General features: G+C 35.9%; 1 protein-coding gene across 1 annotated transcript; it reads right to left on the bottom strand.

Annotated features, from left to right (window-relative positions):
* Window positions 1–13,614: 13,614 nt before the first annotated feature.
* On the bottom strand, window positions 13,615–16,030 carry LOC130053502 (uncharacterized). Its single transcript, XM_056160826.1, has 2 exons — window positions 16,013–16,030; window positions 13,615–14,304 (listed from the first exon to the last, which is right to left on the bottom strand). Exons 1-2 carry the CDS (start codon window positions 16,028–16,030, stop codon window positions 13,615–13,617), a joined length of 708 nt encoding a protein of 235 aa, XP_056016801.1.
* Between the last annotated feature and the right edge of the window lie 2,318 nt (window positions 16,031–18,348).

Raw genomic sequence — 18,348 nt, 5'->3', positions numbered from 1 at the left:
GTTATGTATCAAGTGCGATTTAAACGCTTGTAGATTTTTTTCTAATATGATGGCTGCCCTTACCAAAATACAAAGGTTCTGGCAGAAAGTTGTGGTAAATTTGCCACAAGTTTGCAGCAAACCTCTGACAAATGTTTGCTGCAAGTTTGCTGGGAATTCATAATTGCCATGCAAATGAGCTTTGCGGCAAACAGTTCTGGTATGTTTGCGGTAAACTATTCTGGCAAACATTTCTGGTATGCATATTGATATAAATCTGGTTCTTGCAAATTTACAGCAAACCGTTCTGGTAAATTTGCTGCAAACAGTTCTGGAAAATGTTTGCAGCAAACAGTTGTAGCAATTTTGTGGCAAACAATTCTGGCAAATAAACTTAGAATGAAGTATTTGGTTGAATCATACCAAAAATATTTCGGAGTGGCGACAATCTGATTGTTTGTTTCACTGTCATTGATAACAACACACCATGCCCAAGTACATCTTGTTTAAACGAATTGTTTAATCAATGTAAAATCAAAATCATATTTCATTGAAATGTCAAATCCAAGAGCGGTCAGTTTTCATTTCAACTATTGGAAAGCCTCTGAACTGAACCTAGGCCATAACTTTTCTTTATTCCATTCCTATAGTGTAAGATATTCTTAAAGTTTGTTACTTGTTCATTACATTGCATTTGTAGAAGCCATTCTTTTGATTTCCAGTCAACGTATCCGTTCATTTAAATTCGAGTCAAAACATTTCAAACTCCTTTTACCTGATCAGGATATAGGGTTCACGGCTTGTGTGAACAGTCGACAGGGGATGCTTACTCCTCCTAGGCACCTGATCCCACTTCTGGTGTGTCCAGGGGTCCGTGTTTGCCCAACTATTTATTTTGTATTGCTTGTAGGAGTTATTATATTGATCACTGTTTCTTATCGTCACCTTTCATAAAAAAAATGAACAGATTCGCGGTATTTTTGTTGTTGTTGGTTTTGTTAGGGTCAAAATATCAAACTAGAATTTTATATTTACTTTTACATGTGTTAACGATTTAGGACCCTTATGGGCATATTCTTGATTTCCATTTGGAAATGCAAATGACCAAATAAGAAAACTATTTCATAGCATTCAAAATCTAGATATACAAATACAGTGTAATGAGTTTTATCAATATAATACAAAAGTTGTCTTCATCACTTTGATTTGTTTCTTCAGAATACAGCACTTTTGTGCAAAATTTATATCCAAGCAGACCAAGAAACTATAGAATTGAATTTCATTTGGAGTGTCATGTGTAAAGGTAATCAAAAATGTTTATCGAATAGATTACATTTAAACATAGCTATTTAGTTTCGTAGAGCAGGAACACCCAATTGCTACATTACTCAGTCGTGTTATATTACCTGATCAAACCTTTCGATATTCATTTTAGGGACTATTCAAAAGTTTCAAAAGGTAACTCATTTACGATCAAATATTACTATATTAAAACAAATCTGTTGCAATGTGGATTTGTGTTCAGTTTTATGAAAAGCATGTCAGAAAAACGTCCTTAGCTTTTTTAAAATTTCTTTAAGTGATTTATCTGAATCAATCATTAATTGTATATAATACTCCAAATGAAATGTTTCTAGTACACTAATGAATGTTAATGAATTGAGCAACAAGATTGGTATGTCTGTAAGTGTAGTATTTGTAACTGTAAGATCTATATTGATTTGTGACTTCCAAATTTTGTAGAAACCACTGGCACCTGAAGTGTGGATAGCGTGTATATAAAGATCATATGTACATACCCCCTCTATCCAATGAAAAAATAAATATAAAACTAATATAATCTATCCAACTAACTAACGACTTTAAAGGGGGAAGATTAAAAGTGCAATGTCTGACAAAAAACAACAAAATTTACAGTTTTCACCAAGACTCCCCACCCTCACATTCCCCATAAAACTAAATACATGTATGATGAATGTTGAAACTAATCGATTAACAAGTATAAATAACACTCTGTATACCTTTGAAACTATTGATTGATTGCATATTGTTTAACTTCCTTCTCTGTATACCTTGTTCACAACTAAAAATATACATTCAAACTATTAAATGTTCATTTATATCATGTGGCGTAAATGTGTATTGTTTATTATAAAGCACTGTCCAATTTATTATTAATGTATTCATTTTGAATTTTTCATTTAACATGCATTCGGGTTGTAGAATTCAGTTTATTGAACAAAATGAAGCCAATTTTGATCTGTTTAATGCGATATAACCTAACTTTTAAAATTCGCGAATATTCAGTGGTGAATCTAGAGGGAGGGTTCAGGGGTCAGGTCGGACCCCCCTCCCTCCTTGTCAGAAAAGTTTGCTTAAAAGGGAATCAATAACGCATGTTGAGGGTAGACCCCCTTTGAAAACCAAAATCAATGGTAGAACACCCCTCCCCCTTCAACACATTCCTAGATCTGCCTGTGATATTTTGCATCAAGATGGGTTACATTGTGTTAACATTGGTTAAAGTTTATTAGCTTCCTTCGTTGAAAGCAAAATGATAAAACTACACTGTACAAACTTTTAATTCATAAAAAGGTAAACAAGTACTGATACATAAAAATCGCTTGCGCCGCGCAAAGATTCACTTCGCAACGTAACGGCGAAGCGAAAGCCGCCATCTTGGTTATTTACATAAGTGGAGTTTGTAATTTATCAAAAACGCAAGATGGAGTATGCAACAAATTTTAATAGGTGTTCAGAAGACATGCGTAGGCTAAATATATGGGATAAAGTGCAGTTGTCCCTATATATATATTATGTAGGCCTATTGTTTACTTCATAGCGCAAGATCAGACATCGGAGTCGCTCAGCCAGACATTACACAAAATACGCAATGCAACAGAAAATGCAGAATTATTTGCGGTTTTTTATTTCATTAAAGTTTTATCAAACTGCGTTATAACTTACCCGAGCATGAACATTGTCACTAATTCAATCCGACACAGTAAAATACAAGGAATGCACAGATCGCAATCCACATGTCAATAAATGCGATGAGACGTCATTTAACAGGACATGACGCATTTTATGTTTTGATAAGCGGATTTAATCTGTTTTGTTTGCCAGAAAATTGCCGCAACTACATGTATTTGCCACTAGTGGTAAATCATTTTCAAAAGTCCCAAATGTTTACCAGTACTTTGCTACAATGTTTTACCTCTACTGGCAAACTTCTGCAATGTTTTCGTGAATAGTTATGGCCAACAAATTTATTTGCCATAAACTTGTCGCAAAGTTGCAGCAAACATTAAGTTTTGGTAAGGGTGTCAAGCTCAAATAACCCTGTATCAAGAAAAGTTTTCGCATTTCAAGGATTTAATTCGCGCTGGTGTATTTAGGGATGTCTAACTATGTTTTGACTGCGGATAACTCCGTTTACTTGATCAAGATAAAGGGAACACGGCGGTTGTGACCTGCCGCCAGGGGATGCTTACTCCTCCTAGGCCGGTGATCCCACCTCTAGTATATCCAAGGGTCCATATTTGCCAAACTCTCTATTTTGTATTGCTTATAGGAGTTATGATATTGATCAATGCTCGATATCGTAACCTTTCATTCATGTTTGTGATAAAAGAGTTTCCAGTATTCGCATATTATGATGTACATAAAATTTTATTTACGTACATCAAACTTCATAACATTTTCCTTTTAGATTGAGACAAAGGGTTTAGAATTTCAACGGATCGTGGTGGTCAGTGGAGTATTGAGTTAAAAAGCCCTGATTTTACAACAAAATGGCAAATGTTACTGAAATAAAAATCCAAGGCTGTCAACTGAATACGTCCTTAAACTGTTACCCTCATGTTGAACAACAAAACAATTATTCAATACCTCTCATTACCTTATCTATGTTTGTTGGAGTTCTGGCTCTTGTGTTCAACAGTTGTATATTAGTTCTTATTGTGAGGGAAAATAAGATTAGGCTTAACCTGTACCACTTCTTAGTTCTTATGCTGTGTGTGAGTGATTTTGTGGTAGGGCTGGCATTCGTATTTGCTATCCTACGCCAATTGCTTCCAGCTGTTAGGACAAGCAAAGTTTTTGCGGTATTGAACAGTATGTTAATGACATTAGGAGTCTCTCTGTCGCTCTATCATACCTTTTTGATTAGCTTACAAAGGTGTTTGGTAATCTGTAAAGAAAAATGGAACAATTTCGTTTTTCATGAAAACCGAAAGTACATTGTGTATGTTAGTGGTTGGATCGTCATATTGATAAGCAACTGCCTCTTCATTTCACCGCCCCCGGATTCACCTACTGGTGACATAATACCATATGCCTATAATGGTCACTATAAGGCATTCTCAATATATATGAGGTCTTTAACACTGGCTCTCCTATTTTCCACAGTGCTTCTGTACGCAAGAAATATTGTATATATGTTGAAGGCATACAGTCCCCCAATAAGCAATCCAATGCTTTACAAGTAATTAAAACAATCGACATTCACATGACAGAGCCACATGCCTCTAAAAACACATGTACTTCGTCATCTCTGCCAGCTCAGGTCAAAGTCAAACCAATGAAGTCGCGCGGTGAACAGTCTAAGATCGATACACTTAGACGTAAAAAGGTTATGAGTACATTGTACCTGGTGGGTCTCTTGATCACCCTCCTCCTGATTTTTACAGGACCATTTCTTGTAACACAGCCATGGCATGATACATTGTCCATTAGATTTAAGGGTATATTGTTTTGTTTGTGTTGCATAAATTCAACGTTGAATCCCATCATATATGTGTGGAAGCTGGTTGATATCCGGGGAATTGTGAAATCAGCACTGTTTTGTTCCAAAACGTAAATCCAAACGTGCACACAAATGTAGATATTGGCAAATTGATTGTAGATATTGGCTCATTCCCTTCAAAATAGGCAATGATGTGCGGAGTGCAAAAGCAAATGGTGACTATCGTTTAAGATTGGATGCTACTTGAAAAGAGTACCAGTTTCACATTGGAATACCAATTTTGTAGATACTTATCTGCAATTGCTCCTGGATTGTAACACACTATGCGTACATGTATATTGTGTAATATACCGGTATCACAACATTTTTCTATAATCAACATCAAAACTTTACACGACCATTCCTCACCATGAATTAAAGATCAACAAAAATGGAAAAAGGAAACATCAGTTATCCAAAAATTAGTTTGTTACACACCACTTTGATTTCACCGACAAGTATTCTGCAAGTTGAAATAAAAAAAAAAATACGCTGGAGTTCCTCATTGAAAATATTTTCGTACTTTTTAGTGATCAGCTCTTCCAACAACCTGCTGGAAGTCCCATTGGCACGGATTGTGCTGCTTTGTCAACTGGTCTGTTTTTTATATTCTTATGAAGCAGAATTATCAAAAAGCTTCCAAGTGAGAAGAAAAAGTTCTTGCTGTGGCCTTCAGCTCGACACTTAGATAAATCGACGACGTTTTATCTATTAACAAGAATAATTTTCCTTTATATGTTTATTCAACATATCCTCGTGAACTCGAAATGAAAGACAAAGCAAAGTCCTCAACATTTGCTTCCAACTTAGATGCTTTATTGAAAATGAATATCAACGGCAAACCAACAACTCAAATTGTGACAAAAGATATGATTTCAGCTTCTCCATCACCAACTTGTGTTTTTTTAATGCTCTAAGTCGTCAGTACAACCTGTCATTTTGTCAAATGCTGTCTGACGTATTTCATACCGATTTTAAGTCGTTCTTGGCACACTGATTTTGACTACGGATTACTCCGCTTATCTGATCAAGGCAGGACTTACGACGGGGTGTGACCAGTCGACAGAGAATGCTTACTCCTCCTAGGCACCTGACCCCACCTCTGGTATATGTATGTCCAGGTGTCCCTGTTTGTCCAACTCTTTATTTTGTATTCCTGATAGGAATTATAAGATTGATCACTGTTCGTTATTTACACCTTTATATGAGCTATACGATTGATCACTGTTCATTATCTTCACCTTTATAGGAGTTATAAGATTGATCACTGTTCGTTATTTACACCTTTAAATGAGATATAAGATTGATCACTGTTCATTATCTTCACCTTTATAAGAGTTATAAGATTGATCAATGTTTGTTATTTTCACCTTTGATTTGATTGACATATTTGACCTAGATAAGAGTCCAGACATTCTAACTATAAAACGAAGTTTGTCTGAATTCAGTATAGAGAGGAAGTAACACACGTTTTGTCCTAACACTGTACGTTCTAGAATAGAAGGCTGTGGAAAGTTAATGTTAGTATAGTAGAATGTCTGTGTTTATCAATTTTGTATTCTTTATATTAGGTATGATATTAATCGCTCTTTGATATTTTTACTTTTTTCACTGTAAATTGTGTTGTTAGAAGTACTCGTTAAGCATTCGTTAAGCATTGCACGGAAAATCATTTTGACTTTGATATGTGGGTTTTGAATTGGACTTAATAACCAATTTGTGACAGTTTATATTTTCGTGTATAAATTCAGCTCGACGATAAACCAGCATTGGACACCGTGTATGTGAACTTTGGTGAGGTGTACTGTGTGTTTGTTAATTCATTCAATGGTGTATTTTTCTGTAAATAAATGTGAATAAATTGTGAAATATTTGCATTCTTTGTGATTGATAACTTCTGGCCAAAGGGTTTATTCTGACCCAGGGAAATGTATTAATTTCAGCGTCTCCATTGTCAACTTCCAATACTTAAGTAGCAATATTCAATGATCACATGCATCTGGTGTTTATTTATGAAAAATATTTTGATGTTACAGGGGCTTTAACAGTCTCGTTTAAAGTCAGCATTTCGCAAATTCTATGGTCGTTACAAGGATCTATGCTACCAATAAAACATACCATTGAGTCAAATGCTGTCTGACGTGTTTCATACCGACTACTAGACCGTTATTGACACACTGATTTGACTAAAGATTACTCCGATTACTTGATCAAGTCATAGGGTTTACAGCTGGTATGGCCGGTGGGCGTAATCGGTGGGCGTGACCGGTCATTTTGTATTTTGAAACAAGCACACACAAACACTCACATACGGTCTTCCTATGCATCTGTTTCCACCTCTGGTGTATCACGGATCCAATTCTCTAATTTGTATTGCTTATAAGAGTTATGAGATTGATCACTGTTCGTTATCTTCCCCTAGCACATAAAAACTCACGTGTACGCGTGCCAAATTAACATTAACCTCTCACATGCATCTGAATACTTCTTAATGTTCTGATAGTTTTATAAGAAACTTTAGCATTTGGTGACACTGGGGACATAACTGGGGCTGTAATTTACAATAATATTGCCCTATTCACTCCTTGACTTTTGCTTATTAAGTACGCAATTGTATATAGTGATATGTACTGTAACTTTGATGTGGGACTTCACCTCGAATTCAGAAGTGTAATTGCTAGTGTTACTGCTAAACACCGAAATAATATTACCCGTCTGTTGACTGCAAGCATTCTAACATGCATTTTCTACATCGTAATTTCCCGTATGATCAAGTAACACGTTATTTTGAAAAACAAATATCAGGTTGCTCTACTAATGAACAAAAATTCAGGTGATGTACGTTAAAAGATGATCGTATAATGATAAAGCGATACGATATAAAAATTCTCTAAGTGAACAGTGCTGGGAGCAAGCGTATAATCAAAGTAAACATGCTATAATGTAATAACATATCAACAGTCATCAGCGAACTACATCATATCCCCGCAATCCTTTAGATACTCTACCATTAATATAAAGGTCAACAGGTGTTCTCTGCACTTTTCAAACACATCAATAAATTTGAAATATAAATAAAACGAAATGTAATGCTGGTTATAATACATGTAGATGCCCCTGAACTTTTCCACTGTTTACGTACATCGTGATCATTTATAGAAATGGCTCCATTTGAAAGCGTGTATCATGTATGCAGATTTAGAACGATTTCAAATTCACAATATAGTAACAAAATAATCTTTGTACATATTGATGAAGGTTTGTTTTACCAAATAAAAATAACAATCATTTGACAAGCGTATGTCCAGTCAAACACCAGAGTGACAGTCGAAAATAGTTCGCGATCAAGATATTTCATGTTACGGGAAGCACATGCCAGGAACACATGTAACCCACATATCGGTTCGCAAAACAACAGATATATTGCAGAGTTGCTGAAAATTGTGCACAGCTCGTGGTGTTTTAAGCTCTCATTCCAGAATTCTCATTTTATGGGATGTATGTCAGTAGGTCACTTCTAATCTAAATACAAAATTGTAGCCCAATACGTCGACAAGCACCAGAGATATGGGTGCGGACAGACAAACAAACAGACGAATTGAAACCTATTTACTCCCATTTAAGAGGGGGTACAATAAAATAACTTCTGTGTAATCTATCCTAAAAAATCAATAAAATATTAGCGGGCGACGATTTAGGACGGGCGACAATTTGGGGTGCACTATAGTACATCCAAAATCGTCGCCCCTAATGATAGTGTAATATTGTCCCAAATCCTCGCCGGGCCTGTTCTGGGTATAGTCAGTTTTTAAATCGAGGTAAGCTACTGACAAACAAGTTGATGGTACAGGGATTTCAACAGTCTCGATTGAAGTCAGCATTTCGCAAATTCTATGGTCGTTATAACGATCTAGTTCGTCAATACAACCTCGCATTGGGTCAAATGCTGTCTGACGTGTTTCATACCGATTGTTAAGCCGTTCTTGGCACACTGATTTTGACTGCGGATAAATCCGTTTACCTGATCAGGATATGGGGCTCACGGCGGGTGTGGCCGGTCAACAAGGGATGCTTACTCCTCCTAGGCACCTGATCCCACCTCTGGTGTGTCCAGGGGTCCATGTTTGCCCAACTATCTATTTTGTATTGCTTGTAGGAGTTATGAGATTGATCACTGTTCGTTATCTTCACCTTGCATGAGAAAATCAATTGCCTGATTATATGTCAAAAAAAAAGAAAAGGTTATATATTCATTTAGAGACTTATAACACAGCCAGAATCAGTTAATACCAAAATGTTGCTGAATCAGCAAAAATTGTCATATAGTCAAATGAACTACCAAATATTGTTTAAATATAGTCCTATTTGTGCTCATATATTAAATACATGTATCTATATTATATACATAAACAAATTGAGTATTATCTCTATAAGTAATTGTAAACATTTACATTTATGGCATATCAAAAATACACAGTGAAATACATACAATGATAATAGTCATCATTAACAGTTATTCAAATATTTAACAAATTTGTTGATTACATTTGTTGACTTAGATATTCTAGGCTGCTTTGAACCAGATAATGGTTAACTGCAAACATTTCTCAACCCATTATGAGAATCCCTCTTGTGTATAATCTCTAATTTAGAAAAACATTTTGAAATCATAGTAGATATGACATTTGCCTTAATAAAAGATTCCAAAGACTTCTTGAAGGAGTAATAATTCAATCAGAACATATCATATTTTTCTGAAAAATTGCATAATGTCAACAACTTAATTTCAAAAAGTTTTTTCAGTACCTTCACAGCAGCAATAGCATCATGTTCCCAAGTAGTTACAAGAGTATTTTGTTTGAAATTTACATCATTTTTACCAAAATATCTCTTGGACACTTTCAGGGTATCAATAAAATCAATAACAGCACTGGCAAAACTATCAAATAATTTGTATCTGACAAGCTAATTAATCAAAATTGTCAAATCAAAGTTTTGAATGTTTTACCCAACCAAAATAGGTTTACCGCCAACAGACACAACAAATTCTATAAACTGCTCGAGTCCTTTAGATGGCTTCTGATGCTCAACAACCCTGTCATTGTGTTTCATCCCTCCACCAACAAAAGTAATTCCGGTTACTGTGGATGTATCAAGACTAATGGGGGACTGGTGTCGAGTGTATGTTGAACTATCTCTCTCTCTCTCTCTCTCTCTCTCTCTCTCTCTCTCTCTCTCTGTATCTCTCTCTCTCTCTCTCTCTCTCTCTCTCTCTCTCTCTCTCTCTCTCTCTCTCTCTCTCTCTCTCTCTCCACACACTGCAGCAATTTGAACAATATCAGATGTTCTGGCTGAAATAAAATTATATTTTCACTTCTAAGTCAACCGAAACATGCCTCTCTAGAATGAAACTAGCCAAATAAAGACATATGTAACTTGATCATAACATAACAATTTCTTCACAAACCTAATCCAGTCGTTTCTAGGTCAAATACCGCATAGGAATTGCAATCACTTGGAAGGGAATCTGGTTGATTTAAAGAAATGTATTCCAGATCAATTTCATCTTTAAAACCAATTTTGCTGCAGTATGTGTCAGCTGCAACCTAAACACACAAGAATAAAACATTAAGTATGCACAAAATCACAAAAAATGAATTGCTCGTTATAAGCAGTATTTATGTAATTACCTTCAAGAATAGACTGTGATGCATGTATTGCAGACCACCGTTCTAACTTCAGCTCTAAGCGTCTCCATTTTGTGCTTCCGCTTTTGTCTGCTTTGGAGGATTCGGGCTATTTAACGGTAAACTGTCCTAGAGTAATTGCCAATCTCTTATTCAACTGAAAAATAACAAATGAATCAGTAAACTTGCCTTTCTAAATAAAGATCAACTGATGCTCATCGAAGTGAAAATTATCAGGTTTTTTTTGAAAAAGTAAAACGTTTGATTTTTGTCAACAAAAGAAGAAATCAAATGTAAAATGAATTAAGATCTCCTGAAATGTTAAACTGCACATGCATTAAAATGTTCGAAAAAAAAACCTGTTAAAAAGTATTAAACATCAACAAGACATAAAACTAATGAAAACAAAAACTAAACACCGAAAGAACTTTTTTTCAATCAAGAACATATACCTCTATTATATAATTATACCCATCATTATTTTGGCAAACTGTTTCAGATACAGTAGTCTGCAAACTTTCTGAACCCCCATAAAACGTATTAGATGGACATTTTCAACAATTATGTAATGTTTACTTTAATTCACTAGCAAAACAGAGAACTCATTATAACTCCCTATTTGCTGATGCATGACTAGACTTTTTGACATCATAGACAGTTGCTTGTTCAACAAAAACGGAAAACGGAAATATTCATATCTAGTGATCAGTCATTCAAAAACTTACTTTGTTAAACATCACTCTGATTCCACGCACAAGTACTCTGAAGTTGAAATAAAAAATATGCTAGAGTTCCTCATTGACAATATCTTCGTGGTCTTTGGTGATCAGGTCTTCCAACAGTCTGTTGGAATTCCCATGGGCACGAATTGTGCTCCTTTGTTAGCTGACCTGTTTGTATATTCATATGAAGCAGAATTTATTCAAAAACTTCGACGTGAGAAGACAAAATCTCTCGCTGTGACCTTCAATTCGACTTTTAGATATATCGATGACGTTTTGTCTATTAACAATGATAGCTTTCATTCATATGTCGATTTGATATATCCCTGTGAGCTCGAAATAAAGGACACCACAGAGTCGTCCACTTCAGCTTCATACTTAGATATTTTATTGAAAGTAGACATTAACGGCAAACGAACAACTCAATTGTATGACAAACAGGATGATTTCAGCTTCTCCATCGTCAACTTCCCACATTTATGTAGCAATATTCCATTATCACCTGCATATGGTGTTTATATATCTCAACTGATTCGATATGCAAGAGCTTGTTCTGGGTATAGTCAGTTTTTAAATCGAGGTAAGCTACTGACAAACATGTTGATGGTACAGGGATTTCAACAGTCTCGATTGAAGTCAGCATTTCGCAAATTCTATGGTCGTTATAACGATCTAGTTCGTCAATACAACCTCGCATTGGGTCAAATGCTGTCTGACGTGTTTCATACCGATTGTTAAGCCGTTCTTGGCACACTGATTTGACTGCGGATAACTCCGTTTACCTGATCAGGATATGGGGCTCACGGCGGGTGTGACCGGTCAACAGGGGATGCTTACTCCTCCTAGGCACCTGATCCCACCTCTGGTGTGTCCAGGGGTCCGTGTTTGCCCAACTATCTATTTTGTATTGCTTGTCGGAAATATGAGATTGATCACTGTTCGTTATCTTCACCTTGCATGAGTAAATAGGAAAGAATTATTTCTCTCACGCTTTATCCACAGTTTAGTGTATTTATTCAGAAGCTTTGAGAAAATTCAAAATTATCAAAATCCTCAATTGAATTCAATTGCAAAACTAATTAAACAATCAGGACGAGCATATCTTAAAAATGGGTTGCACTTGACGTGTAAAATGCAAAACTACATGGTTGTCCAAAAGAAAGTTGTATCATATTAAAGAAGAAAACAATACACAATATCTTATTTCACTGTACAACGTAACTCATTGAACGTACATGGCATCGTAGCAGTGTAAGACAGAAAAATATCTAATGACATTCCCACATGGGTGATATTGATTTCGCATTGGTGAGAATGTGAGAACGAAAAGTCTCACATGACTGTCATACGAATAATGTCGGTGATAAGGATTGACTTCCTAGTAGGTGATGTAAGAATCTATCCAAAATCTATCTCAAATAGCTTGTAGATTTCTTCTTCATATACTATTGATATTGATGTTAAGGTGATATCAATAGTGTCGTTTAAAGTCAGCGTTTTGCAAATCCTATGGTCGTTAAAACGATCTAGTTTGCCAATGCAACCTCTTTTGGGGTCAAATGCTGTCTGACGTGTTTCATACCGATTGTTAGGCAATTCTTGGCACTCTGATTTTGACTACGGATACCCCCGTTTACCTGATCACTATATGTGGCCGGTCGACAAGGGATGCTTACTCCTCCGATGTACCTGATCCCACCTCTGGTATATACCATGGGTTCGTGTTTGTCCAACTCTATATTTTGTATTGCTTATAAGAGGAATGAGATTGATCACTGTTTGCTATTTTCACCTTTCATTTATGAACGAAGACTGTTGGATTTTTTCTGTTTTTGGATTATTTCAGATTTTAGTGTGTAGTGTTGATACATGTTATTTATTGTTTTTGAATGATGTATGATGACTCTACAAACTTACTTCCATAAATATTTGAATGTATTTACTTTTCATATCATCAACTGATTTCAAAATGAAACGCATATTGCCAGTTTTGGACATCTACCCATTATTTTTTGAATTCTAAATATAGGTTTATTGCTTAGTATGTTGACCCATATGACATATGTTTAATAAATTAAAATTTTCTTCATATTACCAAAGGCGGCAAGTGCAAAAAGGTCAGTTTCTAATCATATGTCAGTCATGTGAATTTGAACGTCTTCATTATATCATCATTTAACAATATTTTGGTTCATTTAAATCATTAAAAAAATTTCATTATGCTTTCTTTATACATTGAATACATTAATGTACTATGTTACTTACTGTCTCTGTCACATCACAATAAACAGATTAATTCATACACATTCAATCAATAATATAGTATTTTCCTTGTTCTGTACGTTGTAAATCGGTGCCGCTTTATCACCTTTGCTAGTATTTTACCTTGGTAAGCTGTTCTTTTATTTGACTTCCGTATCCTGCAGGTAGTTGTAGATATTTATAATGTTACTGTACGTCTTTCACAGATAGAGATTGTGTTGGTCGTCCACACACGCATTCCATGTTCTTGTGTAAGCAGTAGAGAAAGGAACTGGCCGTCCTGATCCGGGAAATGGATACTGCTATTGTTATAACCACACACCAATACGTGTCCGTGGACATCAGTGCAGATTCCTGTTGGATAAAAGACAGGTTGATGACCTGAGTGGTCATACTGACGACCTTTGTAGTTAAACCGACGGCGTCCTGATTTATCCACCACCACTAATACTGCTTTCGTTCTCCATTCAGAAGTCCAGATGTATCCGATCTTGTTCTCCGTGATGTATGCTGGTACTCCATACAGACTTTGTCCCTTGTCGTCCTTCTTAATGACCCGAGGATTCCGTCCTGTCCTGTCGTACTTCGTCACTTTCTCATAACTCCCCACCAGTATATCGCCATTAATACGGGAGGAGTGGATACAGAGTGCTCTCCTGTCTGGTGTGAAGAGTGTGGTGTCGACTGATGTTAACTTACGGACTTCATCATCACCGTCTATAAACAGAAGGTTCCCGTCTTCTGTGATGGTGTAACAACCTGTAAAACCGTATTTGACTATCCGTTTGTCGCGTACTACGTGTCCAGGGGAGTCCACCCTTAGGTGTTCTTTATTGTTTAATACTTTGGATTTGGGAATGGTCGATACCTGTTAACATTGCAAAAGTAACGAAAGGGTAGTCGATTTTCGATAAAGAATTCAGAATGAGAGAGAGAGAGAGAGAGAGAGAGAGAGAGAGAGAGAGAGAGAGAGAGAGAGAGAGAGTGTGTGTGTGTGTGTGACAAAATACCCCGAACGTTATTGATAAATTCATATATTGGTACCGACGGTTGCAATTATACCTATATATTTGATATAAATACGGTCGATACAACATATTTTGACCAGGGATTTTGTTTTGTGTATTAAGATATAAGTACAAGTGATCATCAGCGACATAGCTGAACAGCTAACTGTAAACAGTATGCGCAATTTGTCAGAGAATGAATAAAACAAGATCTTGTCCTTATAAAAGGAAACCAATACGTGAACAATAGGTATGTGTAATATCTTAAGTTGAATCTGTGTACGATTTCATTACAAGTCACATTGCTAGAGTTTTAATAGATCAGATGATGTATCATATTGATATGAAATATTGGTAGCTTTGACTTTTAACCTCAAAATTAAGAGTCATTCTTGTATTTGATCTGGACCGTAAAGTTCATCTGGACCGTAAACTTCAAATTCAACAGGGATCACTATGTGATTTACCTGATCAAGATATAGGGCTCACGGAGGGTGTGACCGGTTGACAGGGGATGCTTCCTCCTCCAGGGCACCTGATCCCACCTTTGGTATATCCAGAGGTCCGTGTTTGCCCAACTCTCTATTTTTCGTATTGCTTATAAGGACTATGAGATTGATCACTGTCCGTTATCTGCGCCTTTCATATATGTTCTAGAAATGGAATCCAAGGTTTTCTAGACCAGTGTTAAACCGTGTAAATAGACTCCCGATTGATGAGAATTGCAAGTATTCAATAAACGTCTATGGGGCAGTGATTGATTTCCTGGACACATTATCCCCTGGTATGCGTGCCTTTCCATTTCATGCCTCAGATCAATGGGGGATAAGATGGCTCGGATTACTGTTTGAATATTTGGCTTTCATATTTAGCTTTTCACAGCAACATCGCATTCTTTACTAAAATAATGTTGTGGATTTGTAAATGGATGTGTTAATTTCAAACGCACACCGTCCAAGAGTAATCTGGATCTTCAATAGATAAACAGGTTAATCAACTGATTTATGAATGTTTTACATATTAATGGAGATACTTTATTCAATAACATATATACGATACTTGGTTTCACTATCGGTAACTGAATACATCACATGACCAAACAGCCATGATCAGAGTCAGCGAAAAAGAGTAAGGGCAATTTTTATTGAAATTTGCAATGAAGATGGCGGAAGTTTACCTAATCCTGCTCATTGTTCTTTGGCGTTTGACTAATTGTTGCCATCTCGAGACATTTCACGCCTTATCCGGAAATGTCGTCAACGCTTCGTATATCAGCTTTTCCACGAATGTCTCCTTTTGTTTTGGCAGGAGGTGCAAACTTCAGGGGAAATGTTTGTCCTTCAACTTTGACACTAGGGACAAGAACTGTTACCTTAACTACAAAAGCCACGTGAAAATTCAAATCGCATTCGATGTTTTGATGTCAGTGTGTGGAGCTTTATTTCTGATCTAAAATTGTGTTTAAAAGGGTATCTATAAACTCTTGTTGTGGCAGTTAATTAATTGAATTGTTTTAATTGTCTGATAATGTATATGCATCAACATAACATGTGTATGTTCGAAACATACGATGACAATAGTAGACATTTCTAAGTATTTCCTCTGTCACCGGAAACTGCAACAACCACAGCTGTAGACATGATCTTGTCTGTAGTGAGGGAGGAAGCGATCCCACAATACCCTATAGGTGTACACATGACACACAGTGTCAGATGAATGGGCGTTCCAGCAGTATACAGGATGAGACAACTCTGGCCATACGTAATTATTTAGATTGCAAAATGTCTCTAACTTGAACAATCCGTTAATTGTTGGTCACTGACCGGTTTGGGATACAACACATTCTATTACTAATCAGATGTTAGTTATTCATGTCCATTGTTGGAGTCGATAAATGTATATAGTACGCCGAAATTACATGAATAATTGTTGGCAAAATGAAAAATTTAACCTCCATAAAATATCAATGAAAACCAAGGTAATATTTTGGACTCTTTTGTAGGAATGAAAATTCTGTATCAAAACAATACAATGTCTTATTGTCGTCCTCACATTTTCTTATCGTTGTATTCTCTTTATAGCTTAATATATGGAATATGGAAATCCTTTAAATGTTATGGAAATAAAAAGCTATTTGAAATTTGTTGTAGGTAGTGGGAATACGATACAAGAAAGGTGAAGATAACGAACAGTGATCAATCTCACAACTCCTATAAGCAATACAAAATAGATAGTTGGGCAACACGGACCCCTGGACACACCAGAGGTGGGATCAGGTGCCTAGGAGGAGTAATCATCCCTTGTCAACCGCTCACACCCGCCATGAGCCCTATATCTTTATCAGGTAAATGGAATTATCTGTAGTCAAAATCAGTGTGCCGAGAATGGCCTAACAACCGGTATGAAACACGTCAAATAGCATTTGACCCAATCATAGGTTGTATTGGCAAACTAGAGTCGAATTCATTTTATTTGGCAGCAGGAGGCAACTGGATAAGTGTAGCACAAAAGTTATTAACATTAATGGTGATGAAATTGAACCAGAACTTTAGATAAGATACTTAGGTGCATATTTGGAGGAAACTCTCAATTTGAAGGAACATATAAAAAGGAAATGCCGAACAGCTATGATCAATTATCTTAGGATTAAAAGTATTCGCAAATATTTGACAAAAGAAGGTACAGAGATTTTGGTTTTATCTTTAGTAATTTCTCATTTGGACTATTGTAATGTGATTTTAAACGGCATAGCACAGACTGATATATGTAAAATGTAAAGAATCCAAAACATGGGTGCGAAACTGGTATTAAATCGTAATAAATTTGACAGCTCTAGGGATGTTCTCATTGACCTACATTGGTTACATATCGATTCTAGAATATCATTTAAATTATTGACCTTCATGTATAAGTGTCATGTGGGCGAAGCGTCATTGTATTTAACAGAACTTTTAATGAAACAGGTATCAAATAAAAAGTTGCTCTATCTTCTGAGAGTTGCTACATTGTTCCTTTGAACAGGCGTAAAACTGTCAGTGATAGAAGTTTCGGAACCATTGGTCCGAGACTGTGGAACAGTTTACCGGCTGAAATAAGACAGTCCAAATCTTTACATACTTTTAAAACCAAATTGAAAACACATTTGTTTAGACAGTTTTAATGTACATGTTTTTAGTTTAGTAGATGTAGAGTGTGTTTGTATGCATATGACGTATTGTTTATTCATTTAAAGCTTTTTACATGTATATTGTACATGTACAACGCCATTGAATACTTTGTGTAAAATTAGGCGTTAAATCAAATAAAAACAGTTTCAGTAGAGCGTTATATCGACCATAAAATATGCAAATTGCTAACTGTAAACGAGACTGTTGAAACTCCTGTACCATCAACTTGTTTGTCAGTAGCTTGCCTCGATTTAGAAACTGACCATATAAAGAACAAACTCTAGCGTATCGAATCAGTTGAGAGATATAAACACCATATGCAAGTGGTAATGGAATACTCTCTCTCTCTCTCTCTCTCTCTCTCTCTCTCTCTCTCTCTCTCTCTCTCTCTCTGTGTGTGTGTGAGTGTGTGTGTGTGTGTGTGTGTGTGTGTGTGTGTCTATATTTTCATAAATCAGTCATGATATGATATGCCATTTTCCATCAAAAGGATTATTTTTAGGTCAAAAGATAAAATGATAGAACCGTCATTTGTCAAAGCATAGGCTACACCATAGAATTGTCTAGCAGTGCATGATTTTAAATGAACTTAATCTTAATTAGTAGAAAATTGCAAAGATGCGTATCTTTAGACAAAAAATATTAATGAAAAGGTGAAGATAACGAAAAAATTATCAATATAAAAAAGTCTTGATATATTAGAGGTGGGTCAGGGGTACACTGTTATGCTTGATATAT

Source organism: Ostrea edulis, chromosome 3 (genome assembly GCF_947568905.1).
Source record: "Ostrea edulis chromosome 3, xbOstEdul1.1, whole genome shotgun sequence".
NCBI classification, from domain to species: Eukaryota; Metazoa; Mollusca; class Bivalvia; order Ostreida; family Ostreidae; genus Ostrea; species Ostrea edulis.
Note: the sequence above shows the minus strand (reverse complement) of the source record. Positions and strands in the feature narration are given on the sequence as shown.